At 40.1% G+C, this 12890-nt stretch overlaps 1 protein-coding gene across 1 annotated transcript in view; it reads left to right on the top strand.

Annotated features, from left to right (window-relative positions):
- The first annotated feature begins 230 nt into the window (after nucleotides 1-230).
- LOC111951020 (ephrin-B1-like) overlaps nucleotides 231-12890 on the top strand; it is a 79319-nt gene continuing 66659 nt past the window's right edge. The window contains exon 1 of the mRNA XM_023968984.2: nucleotides 231-1407. Within this exon, the coding sequence (XP_023824752.1) occupies nucleotides 1289-1407 (119 nt within the window). The 5' untranslated portion in view covers nucleotides 231-1288. The remainder of the gene's footprint in view (nucleotides 1408-12890) is intronic.

Raw genomic sequence — 12890 nt, 5'->3', positions numbered from 1 at the left:
TTGATTGTGGAGACAAGTCTAGGCCACCATATTCACCATGTCTAATCAATTCATAGTTATGCAACATAGTCCGTGCATATGTTGAGAAAGATAATTATCTCTTAATTATAATGTATTCACTGTAAAGGCCCAAGCTGCACTATGCCTGAATCTCTTCAGTCAAAAGAATGTTCACCAACTGAATAACGAGAGGACTTCGKCAAGCTTCCTTGATTGGTTAGGAGGCCAGGGCTATCTAAGCGTTGCATTACGTACGCAGCAGTGTGTGCGAAAAAGGAGTATCGAATGCTAGTTTGGTGTGCACTGTACGCTGGAACCTTCACTGGTAAAATTCATTGCGAGTTCAAGTTAAATWGGCACAATATTGAACTTTATTTACAAACTGGTTTATTTTTTTTAGAGACTCTGAACTGGATTACTCACTCGTATCAATGACGTGATGTTTAAGATACTATTCATGCCCTTTGGAAAAAGCAGTTCTGCGCGGACTTCGAACATGAGTTGGTGTCCACAATATACAGGCAGACTGTAACATTTCAAGTGGATTCTAAGTTCAATGCATCGGAGCCTAATGTCCACCTGAAATAAGGATTTTGCGCATTTTATCACGACTGTTTTTGAGTCTGCTGCTACACTGATGGAGTAGGCTACTTTGGAGGTACGCAAAATATTTTCTGTCAGAGCGTTTTTTTTTTAATAGTCGCTAAAAATTAAATGGATTTATCTATAGACAACGGCTTCACCATACAAAGAAGACACAGTTGCACCAACTGGACAAAACAGATGTTTACTGAAGAAGCAAGAACAAAAGGGTCACATTTATTGTAGTCTGCTTGTTAAATGTGCATCAACAACCGAAAAACGCACTCCAGCGCACGGGTTCGTGGGTGAAGACTCCACTTGTTACCGGATTCAACATTATTTTCTGACCAGTAACAAGAAACTTGTTATATCAATGCGTTTAAACGTGCGCATATCCTACCTTACAAATATATTCGACACCGGTAAGGTGATGAGATAAAGAATCCAGAACATTGACTCACCTGCAAGATACTCTTGTTCTGCTTGCATAGCCTACACGAAACGGGAAAATAAGATTTCATATATTATATTCAATTGCTGGTTAATATTTTTCTATCGTCAACGTGGTTTTACGCATAATCTAGGCTAGGCTACATGCGACACTAGTGAATGGGATCTAGATTTGTGCGAGATTTACACTGTATCCACATTTTCGAATGATTTCATCGTGCCGTTGACTAATTTGCCTGACTGAATAAGCGTGGAAATGGCAGGCTCCGGTTCCAATTGGAAGTACTACCTTTGGATTTTGACAGTCTTGTGCAGGTCGCTGTTGCCCTTTGCCAAATCGTTGGAATCGGTGATTTGGAACTCGCAAAACCCCAAGTAAGTGTTAAATTTGCTAATCTAGTCTATAGAATACTTAAACTGTATTACCATGCATTGAATAAAACACTGAATACTTATGTTATTCTATTAGCATGCGTAAAGCTTGCTAATGGAAATAAATATGCATTGACGCCTGGACATGTTTTCGACTACTGTTTACGCTGAATGACATTCAGGACTCTGTGGTTGTGCTGGCTCTGAAGACTCACACCGTGTTGAATGAAACAGCATGCTGTAAAACAATATGAAAGAAGGCATCATAGGATAAAGCCAGACATTGTTTGATAGCATGTATCAGATAGGCCATAGTTTAAACTATACAACAATAAGCATTCAGTTCTGCCTAATGAGTCATTAATAGATTTCTACATGTTGTGGTAAATGTCTTTCATTTAAAGTGTATAGGTTATTTTTGATAGGATTCATTAACTCGTGTTTGCCATTAATCAACTTCCAACCAACATTTATGAGGTGCCAATTTCACCTAGAATCAACCAGGCCCCATCATTTACGGGTAGCCTGCATCTCTACTGCAGAGTGGTCTCTACAATTAAGGGAGAGGCAGCAACTGCTGTTTGTGTGTGTGTTCTCATATGTGTTTTTAGGTGCTCTCCTCTGGCTGGAATGCCACATTTATAAGTGTGTTTTCCAAGTTTAATCAATCTCTTTCTGGCTTTGATGGTAGACACATTGCCTAAGATAACATCCCAACTTAAGTCCCCAGAGAGTAACAGGGACTTTGCTTTTAGAATATGTAGGCCTTTTAATGTTATTTTGTTATTTGATCTAGATTAATATATATCAAATGTCTATATATTTGTATTTCAATCCAAGTTAGTCCTGGAATTATTTATATTACCTAGTCTTCAATAGATTCTATTAAGTTTTTCGCTGTTGCGGTCTCTGTCTGTCTACAGTGTAGAAAATAACACATATACAGTATATAAATAAATAACCCTTTGGCAAAATCCCTTCAATTAAACATTTCATTAATATAAGGGGGYAAAGTTGTGGTACCACAATGTAGCAGAGTTATGTATCATGCATATAAATATATATGGGCTGATAAGGTGAATCACACATTTCATAATCAACTCCMCAAAATGTGAAATGTTGAGAACACATCTCTATTATTCTTGAAAGCAGTTACCAAGGGACTCAATATTCAGGATCTAAACACCAGCTGTGGATGTAGACAAGTGAAGTGGCCTAGTCCTGGCCTTGTTCACTCATCAGTACACAGTTTAAAAGAAGTCACGACACTGAACAACGTAAAAGACAAGACTTCAATTGCCGTTTACCATTTGTTAAAATAAAGGCTATGTTGTTTTAAAACAGTTGGTGGCTGTTTTCTCAAGTAAGTTAATGTTTGTTTACTTATCCCACCAAGGGGTGATGCTTTGCTCTTCCTACCTCTACAATGCTGGTAGTTAGGTCATCCAGAGTGCAGACAGGCACTTAAAAGCTGATTACAGATCTATCTGGACATGAGGACATGCTCATGTTCATAAAGGCATTAAAAAAAACATCATTGATTTGTTATAAATTGAATTCACACAAACAAATGCAGGACTGCACCTCCAGAGAAGCTTACCTCAAAACATAAAATACAGATTTTCTTTCCAATGTATGAACTAAAATAATTAATTTTATACAGAGGCACAATGTTTATTTTGCTGAATTGGTGCAGACTAAGTTTGCTCCAACTGCAGCTGTAGTTTTTGAATTGGAATGCAGCAGCCATTTTGTATCAAGATATTGTATGTCAAAGTTGTCAGTAGTTGGGATTAGTTCCAGTGTGGATATAAACTCAAACTTCAGTTCTCAGATGATGAGCAGAGCCCACACATGTTTGTTGAAGAAGACATTGTCTCAAGTGTTTTATATTGCCTAATAACAAAAAAGGCCAAAGCAAGTCTTTTCAGGGAAGCTGAAAAAAGACATGTTTGAGTTCTTGTTGGCTGTAACGATGGTATGACTCGAGGTGATGGCCCTGCAAGAGGCTTATACATGTCTAACTCGGAAACAGACATATGGAATAACACTACCCCCATGCTAGCATTGGTAAATCACTCTGTAAAGCATTTTACAGGACTTTCCACAGTAATTTCAGGCAAATTGGCTCSCCCCCCCCCCCCCKAAAAAAAAGAAGCACATTCACGCAAATGCCCCTGGTATAAAATATTGGCTGATAGTATGTTTCAAAAGAACTGGTTATTACATTAATTATTATATTGTATGAATTTGTGATTTCCACAATTTTCTAAAAAAATAAACACATTCACCTGGTATATAATATTGGCTGTTAGTATGTTTCGAAAGCACTGGTTAATACATTAATTATTATATTGTATGATTTTATGATTTACACATTTTTCCAATGGGATACTTCACTTCTCTGTCAATGTTCACTCAAATGGTCTTTTACTTTGTCACTCAGTATTTCTGTTTCTTGTTCAGATTAACAGACTAACAGAAATGTTTTTGGGTTGCCACCATTCCCTTCTCCGGCTCTTTATTATTTTGCCTCATTAAAGTTATGCAGACGGTCTACCACATTGAGTCTTATACACTTCAGCCACACTGTCTGCTGAATTCTCACCAGTACCAGACCTCTGGCTTGGCTAGCCCACACCGGTACAGCTATAAACTTACGAAGAACGTTCCTTTCATTTAATCACATGAATCATGAAGTCACACTGAAACATGTAGATAGGCCTACTGAGATGCAGAGACCAAACTTGTACAGCATAAAAAGCAGAGCTGGTGATTGGGCACATGAGGAAAAGCTTGTGGTAGACCAAGGAAATTGACAGAATGCTTAAAAGTGTGAACTCTAGACAGAATGCAAAGATTAATGCACTTAAAAGCTGTTCTTTGGTCACAAGCCAACATTTTAAGATACTGTTAACATTTTGGACAAGTTGTTTCTTGCAGACTTCTAATTTAAACATTCAAATTAGGGCTGTCAAAGTTAACGTGTGACATGTATACCGCCATAATTTCTTTGCCGCATCTCCATTTCTTCAACGCACAGAACCATATTAAGTGCACATTTCCACACTGACCCTTTTAAGTGCAGAACACAACATGGAACACAGCTAGTCAATGCTTGCTTGCTCCTTTACATAGCTGAAGACCGTGTGCCTCTAACCAAAATCATGTGAAAGTTATGCCCAATATTACCAGAGTTATGCTTTTTCTTTCTGCCGTTGATTCGTGCACATGTCACGGGCCGTTTTAAACTACTTGTGAGCCTCTATTTTCTGGTTTGATAACAAACATTGTTTAGCTAGCTAGCAACCTGATAACTTGACCACTGACTGGGCTATACACAGTTGGATGGTATAGCCCATCCAAATAGATGCTTCAACACACACACACACACACACACACGGTATAGATGCTTCAACACACACACACAGCGAGCGCGTGCGTGTGTGAGAGAGAGGTGTTTGAGGGAGGGAGAGTGTGTAGGCCTATGTGTGTAAAGTTATCTGAAGATTACAGATGGTTACGGTGTTTTCTTAACATTGTTGGACATGTTTAAATGTCTTGTTATTTGTATCCATATAGCCAGTAATTATTTCCTATAGTCACACTCATTTAGAATGCCTGAAGATTTAATAGTACTTAAAGCTGTGTGTGTGTGTGTGTGTGTGTGTGTGCAAGTGTTAAACTTCAAGAACGTTGATAAGAGAGAGTAGTTCTACTTAAACATTGGGAGCATTAATAGCTGTATGCTTGTGACTTTTGTGTTGTTTATGGTGAAAATGCTATTAAAACATTCTGATGTTTCCGTCCTTTACAATCAAAGTATATTATTCTTGTAACTCAATGCACTACTTTTTAAGTGGAAAAATCTTTATTTTGGGCCAAATTGTAGAAAATAAAAAAATTGTGATTAAGTCGATTTTATTATTTTAATAGTTTCACAGCCCTAGTTCAAATCCATCATAGGTAAAGGTATCACACATTGTATTTCAGGTGTATATTTATAGATATAACTATTACAACCAATAGGTTGTTATTTTATTTTATTTTGCTGTGATATTGCTGTAGGAGTGCTGTTTCTTCTGCAAGAAGGATAGATAACCGTATATATTATTTGAGCTTTTTCTCTCTTCTGAGACAGCAGCTAAATGGAGTGTTTGCAAGGGGGAAATAGCTGTAATTGGATTTATTGATATTGAACAAACCTGCTTCTCTCTAATTTCTCAGGATGGAATAAAATGAGGTAATTGAAAATCTCAGAAGTGAGCTCACTATTAACTTAATATAGATTTACCTGCATTTACTACAGATCTACCATGATTTTTTTCAAAGCACAATCAAATATATTATGACAAACTTGTGTTTATTTTGTTATGCATGTTATAGCCTTAGAAAATATACTTGATGTCATATTTGTCATTTTATAATATAGTGTGGTATAGCAATTCCCATGTTGGTCTGGGACTGGTATCTCACAAAAACATTGAGAAAGAATATAGTCATTTGTCACCTTTATCTGTTTTTGAGACCCATCACTGCTAAATCTCATACATTCACCCTGCCATCTCTCTCCCTTGTGTGAACAATATGTAATTCTGGCCTTGTAATGTAATTCTGGCCTAGTAATTCCCGAGATTATGAGTTRGGTGTCAGACAGACCCAAGCAGGTGGTGGCCAGTTAGGCCTACTGTATGTCGTCAAGAGACTATATTTGTTGTGTTTAACCATTGGCACGTGAAATACAGGCAATGGTAAGCTTTCAGACAACTTGCACTTACATGCAAACAGTAATAGTTTTATAATATCTCCATGAGGCCATTTTCTGAAAGGTCTTCTCACAGAGGTTATGATAGGACAACACGAAGCTGGCTGTTAAGAAAAAAATAKGTTTGAAAGCAGTTTCATTCCATTTGATGGTGCACTTCATACCATAATTATACTTTTGCCAATGATTCAGAAATGATCTTTGCCTGTTAAAGCCAGGGAGTATTATTTTTGTTTGCGCAATCTTGAAATAAGACCCTCCAGCTTTAGGTAATTCAACAAATCCCTGATTTAATTCCTCAAGGAAAAACAAGTGGAGACAAAAAAAAGAGAAGGGAGACACCAGTCAGTTAATGTTTTAACCATTCAGCTAATGTGTTATTGAAGTTATCTTTAAGAGGGGTGAAACCTCGGAATTCTCACTCTGTGAAGACCGACACGAGGGACTGTCTGCAGTGACTGGTCTACGGTTATGTCAACAGTTTGACATCACATTGTAAAACGGGAGAGAAAATTGATATTGATCTGTGTTTTAATTGTTCCCACAAAGTCACATGGCCTTCCATACAGACAATTACAGATCTAGCTTGGTCGGAAGATTCAGCAGTGTATGATAAATTGAGCAAATATCGAGTGGCCTGTGTGTTTAATGCATTAGAGCCAAGTGAAGTAGCTCGAGCTTTGCCTGACTGTGCCATCATGATCAATGCTCCTGTGATTAAAAGTGACAGTCTAGAGATTAACTCTGTCACTGTTTAAATAGGCTGTGCCAACCCTGCAGCCTTTAATAAACCCACCCATGCCCCTGCTCCCTAGGTTTCAGCCGTAGTTTACACAAGAAAGAGATTCCTTTGAGAAGTGTCACAGGAGTGGTTTTGTTCTCCTCCTGGCCTCATCCCTTCACGCTGGTTCTGATAACGTTTCACAGAAACCCAGACCCCATCACAAAGAGGAGAGACTTAGAGCCACCTCAGGGCGGCTTAGTTCAAGAATGAAAGGAAAGTAAAAGCAGTCAGTCATTAGCAGTGTTGGGGTTAACGCGTTACAAAGTAACCCGTTACAGAAATAATATAKGTTTTTGTGGTAACAAGTAATATAATGGAGTACTGTTCCAATTTGAGTAATAATATTACAGTTACTGATCACAGATAGTTCATTGTTACTTCGTTACTTTTGTTATCATTCCCTTCCTATTACAGTTATTGATCCAAATAAATATTTTTGAAGATTATTATTCCCTCTCTGTTGGCGCAATATTTAAAATCTCACCAAGTTCCTGTTTACACTCACATGTTACTACTAACTGCTTTAGTGAGGGAGATTAAACATGGCAGAAGCGTTGAGTTTCTCAGCGTGGAAGTCCTCCCATTACTTTGATTTGGTAGGAGGATAAAATGACAAGAATATAACTGTAAAATATAAACTGTGCTCTCCACTGCTAGAAACAGAACTTCCAAATCTCTTGAAGCACCTGCAAAAGCAAGACAAAACTTGTAGCGAAAGATCCCTGAGGCCTGACCACTGCTGCTGAAGATGTCTTTAGGCCTACCTCATCCAAACAACCAAGGTTTGATTTCAATAGTTCTGGAGGACAGGCTGTAACCCGGGGGGAGCTGAACAAGCTTGTAACTGGGTATGTTGTAGAGGAAATTCTGCCCTTATCCACGGTAGAATAGTCCTACGTAATGTAGAGATGTAGGATCTTAATTTGATAATTTTTTTGATGCTGAGAATTTTACTGCACACAGGAAATGCAACATTTTAGTGTTTTTTGAGTTTTAAAAAGGCTTATAAAGTTTGTAATTTRCACTTTGACATTTCAGACTTGATTTGCCCTAACAACAAAATCTATCAACCCCGACAAAAATGTCCATAAATTATAATCCACATAATAATTCTAATTTCCTGTTGCTGCAGAATTATATTACTGCTGTAGCAAACTGGCACAAATTAAGATCCTACCGCTGTAATGTTGTTTACATTGAGCAACCTTTTGGGGTGTAAGGCAAAAGTAATATAAAGAGTATTGTAACTAATCACTTTTCRCATTAAGTGATAAGTAAAGTAATTTGTTACTGTTAAAAGAAGTAATGAGTAATAGATAATATGACGTTGTTGGAGTAACAACCCCCAACCCTCTTACAGGCCTGGGCAATTTCAGTAGTCCTCGGGGTCCTGATTGGTGTCACACTTTTCCCCTATCCCTAGCAAACACACCTGCTTTTATACTAATTGCATTTTTAACTGAAGATCATGATTAGTTTATTATTGGAGTCAGGTGTGTTAGCTGGGGCTGGAGCAAAAGTGTGACACCAATCAGGCCCCCGAGGACTGGAGTTGCCCTGCAACATCTGCTACTTACTAGCCAGCTAGCTAGGTTGCAATGGAGCCTGCTTCGCCTGGAATAGCTAACGAACGTCTCCAGCACTGTAGCAGCTGTGTTTATTACGCTCTTTTCCGGGACAATATTGACAATCCGGAGTTTCAATGCAGCAATTGTTTGCTTGCGGAGGATTACAGGAATGAGGTGGCTATCCTTAGCAAGCAAATTTCAATTCTGTGTGAACTTATGGGGGAAAACGCAAATTGGAACTTTTTCTCTCAACTCCTGTGCCTGGACGCCACTCGGGCTTAATGGATGTATCCCCACCTTGTCATCTGTCCCTATCTGAATGGCCTATGCTACCTAGAACTTGCCTGCCAAGGAAGTCGTCTCCATCTGCTTCTCCTCTTCCATCTTGCAGTGGAGTAGACAGAGAACAGCAAGAGGATTGTTCCAATCAGCGCTGGTCCCATGTCACAATTCGTGGAAAACGAAGGCAGRGGCATGCTGCTAAGCGGACTGGAATGCCTGCGAGAAGTCCGGAGCAGATTGACATGAGGAATAGCTTCGCCGCCCTGGTGCCTGATCTAACTGCGCCTTCATCGCTGGGACTACCTATGTCTGTGACGGCTGCGCTGACTCCAACTAGGCTGAATCCAGCAGCAAGTTCAGCTCCTTTCCTTCTCTCTGGATCTATCAGGGCACTGCCTGCTGAGGGAGGGCTGGACCTATCGCCCGGGAGCTGCGGGCGTATGCTATCCTGCTTCTTGTGGGCCTATGAAAGGTTCCACGAATTGTGTGAGGCGTAGGAATGAGCAGATTTCTTCATCCCCTTCTGTGTCCGTTGTATTGGGCAGTTCAATGGTGAGAAATGTCTCAGTTCTTGGAGCAAAACTTTGTGCTATCCAGGAGCACGAGTACAGGACATCAGTAAGCTGCTCCCAAACAATTTAAACATGCATCAGGAAATTGACTCTGATTCAAATACATTAAGGGCAGCTCAGAACAGCTGAAGATTGATTTTAAAGAACTGATTGGATCTCTGCTTGACACCAACTCCCCATAATATATGTCCCTGTGCCCTCCCTAAATCGTGGCATTGAARGTTTCAGCAGACTTTTAGCCCTCCATAACTGGCAGTTATGTGACTACTGCAGCTCTGTGGGTGTAACATTTATTGACAATTTTGATACCTTCTGCAAACAAAGCTATTTTTATAAAGAGGATGGGATCCACCCAAATCATTTGGGTTCCTGGATCCTTTCTCAGCATTATAAGGCACTGAGTTGTCATAATGCTTCAGCAAATGTACATTATCCCAGGGGTGTTGGAAGACAAAATGTAAGTAACCAAATGTATGTCCCTCTAACTGCCCTGAATGCCTCTGCTGATCCTACAGCTAATGTATGCAGTAATCATGTGCCTATGAACCACCGAGGCGGTGTCCCTAGTAGAAAGTCCACTGTGTGCAGCTCAACCTGCACAAACATAAATAACATGATCCTGTCTGCTTCTGCCATACTTTCCAGTAAAGCAATAAAAACAATCAAGCATCCCAAAAAAGTGGTAAAAATAGCCCAGGTTAACATATGTAGCTTAAGAAACAAGGTTCATGAAAACAATAATTTGCTAGTAACAGATGACATTAATATTCTGACAATATCTGAAACTCAGATAATACCTTTGATGATACAGTGGTAGCAATACATCGTTATAAGATCTACATAAAATACACAAATGCCAAAGGTGGAGGTGTGGCTGTTTATATTCAGAACCACAATCCAGTTAAGCTTAGAGAGGATCTCATGTTAAATACAGTTGAAGTAATATGGCTACAGGTTAATCTGCCTCACCTCAAGCCCACTCTTGTAGGAAGCTGCTATAGACCACCAAGTGCTAAAAGTCAGTATCTGGATAACATGTGAAATGCTTGATAATATATGTGATATCAACAGAAGTATATTTTCTGGGTGATTGAAATATTGACTGGCTTTCATCGAGCTGCCCACTCAAGGAAAAGCTTCAAACTGTAACTAGTGACTGCAACCTGGTTCAGGTTATCAATCAACCTACCAGGGTAGTTTACAAACAGCACAGGAATGAAATCATAAATATATATTGATCACATCTTTACTAATGCTGCACAAATTTACTTTAAGCCTTTGACACGTCCCAACATAGTGATCCCTGCGGGAAATGCTCAAACCGGTGTGATTATAACGCTTATTTAGAACGTCCAGTTTTGATTGACGCAACAGTCAGCGTTTGAGTTGGACACTTTTTTCACAGAAACATTTTGTACAAACACAGTCCTAATAAAGTTCTGTCCTGAATGTGTCCAGTTTATTTTTTAGATGCAATGGTCAGACATTCACAGAAGTAGTGACAGCATAACACAATCATCCAAACTGGAAAATGTAGGCTACATTAGTCCTAGCACTAACTGAGGAAAGATTGATCTAACACAAGTGGTCATATTTAGCTTGGCTGACAAACTCTTGGCTGACAGAAGCCACAATATGAATTAGCTTATAGCAATTACTATTTAGAATTCATTACATCATGGGTGAGCTCCACATTAATCTAAATAATTGATTAAAACACTTTATAGTATCCGAAAGTAATCTGACGATGGGTAGTTTGTGTGCGCCACCATGTTTTGTTTTTTCGTGTCAACCAAAGATAAGAAGAGGAGACGAGTTTGGTCTGTTTGCAGTATGTATGTTGAAGGGAGTGTGTCATCTACGATCATTCACTTCCCTTCATTCACTTCCGTAAGTGAATGATCGAAAGATGAGTGAACCATTCCTTCACCTCGAAAGATGAGTGAACCATTCCTTCACCTCATTATAACATCTTTGGTCTGACAGACTTTACGTGACACCCAGAATGCATTGTATAATGTCAACAAGCATATGGTACCACACYWAGCTGGCAAATAGCTTAGCATTAGCTCATCATAATCAGGACAACCTTCAAAAAAGTATTTTACACACATCATAAGTGTCTATTAAAATCTATGCAATAATCGGAATGCATTATTTGTCACCAGMACTTGAAAACATGTGAATAAAACTGTAAATACATCATGCTCCATACCTACTGTATGCTACAGTAGAAATGACAACACGATATACATAAAATAAGGCACTGACTTGGATAGGAACGCACAGATGTCCAAAGGTATTATTTGTAAGGAAAACAACAATGTAGGCAATTGGAGCGACAGACAGAAAATGTGCCAGTTCGTGCAAATGTATACTTGATCTGTCGGAAACACTGGGGAAGTGCTTGGGTTCTCCTCGAAGAGAGAAGTTTGTCCAGCTCAGTAAAGCATCAAACCTAAATTGTCCGCAATAGTGAAATGGGCTACTTCTATGTGAATTYATGAGGKGGAACACACCTCAATTCAAACTGTTGTTTTTTAAAGAAAATCATTTGAAATTGACAAGTTGAAACATATAGATAATGAGGCATATTGTCACGATCGTCTTGAGGATAATGAGTGGACCAAGGCGCAGCGTGTGAAAAATACATTCTCTTTTATTAGAGATGAGTGAAACACGAAACGAACACTTAAAACAAAACTAAACAAAACAACAAACGACCGTGAAGCTACAAACGTAAGTGCAATACAAAAGCTACAAACGTTCTACATAGACAATTACCCACAAAACCCAATGCCTATGGCTGCCTTAAATATGGCTCTCAATCAGAGACAATGAACCACAGCTGCCTCTAATTGAGAACCAATCTAGGCAGCCATAGACATACAAACACCTAGACAAGACACTGAACCCATTCAACATACAAACCCTAGACAATCCAAAAACACATACATTCCCCATGTCAACACCTGACCTAACTAAAATAATAAAGAAAACAAAGAATACTAAGGCCAGCGCTCTGGCAGATCCTGGCTGACTGGCGGCTCTGGCTGCTCATCGGCTGGCATCTTGGCTGCTCATGGCGTGGCATCGCTGGCTGCTCTGGCTGGCGACTCTGGCTGCTCATGGCTGGCTGGCGACTCTGGCTGCTCATGGCTGGCTGGCGACTCTGGCTGCTCATGCTGGCTGGCGACTCTGGCTGCTCATGGCTGGCTGGCGACTCTGGCTGCTCATGGCTGGCTGGCGACTCTGGCTGCTCATGGCTGGCTGGCGACTCTGGCTGCTCATGCTGGCTGGCGGACTCTGGCTGCTGCAGGCTGGCTGGCACTCGGCTGGTCGGCTGCTGGGCTCTGGCGCTCCTGGCTGGCTGGCTCTGGCAGCTCTGACTGGCGGCTCTGGCAGCTCCTGACTGGCTGGCGGTCTGGCAGCTCCTGACTGGCTGCGGCTCTGGCAGCTCCTGACTGGCTGGCGGCTCTGGCAGCTCCTGACTGGCTGGCGGCTCTGGCAGCTCC

Source organism: Salvelinus sp. IW2-2015, linkage group LG23 (assembly GCF_002910315.2).
Source record: "Salvelinus sp. IW2-2015 linkage group LG23, ASM291031v2, whole genome shotgun sequence".
Lineage (NCBI taxonomy): Eukaryota > Metazoa > Chordata > Actinopteri > Salmoniformes > Salmonidae > Salvelinus > Salvelinus sp. IW2-2015.
The sequence above is the reverse complement of the archived record's forward strand: the minus strand, read 5'-3'. Positions and strand labels throughout refer to the sequence as shown.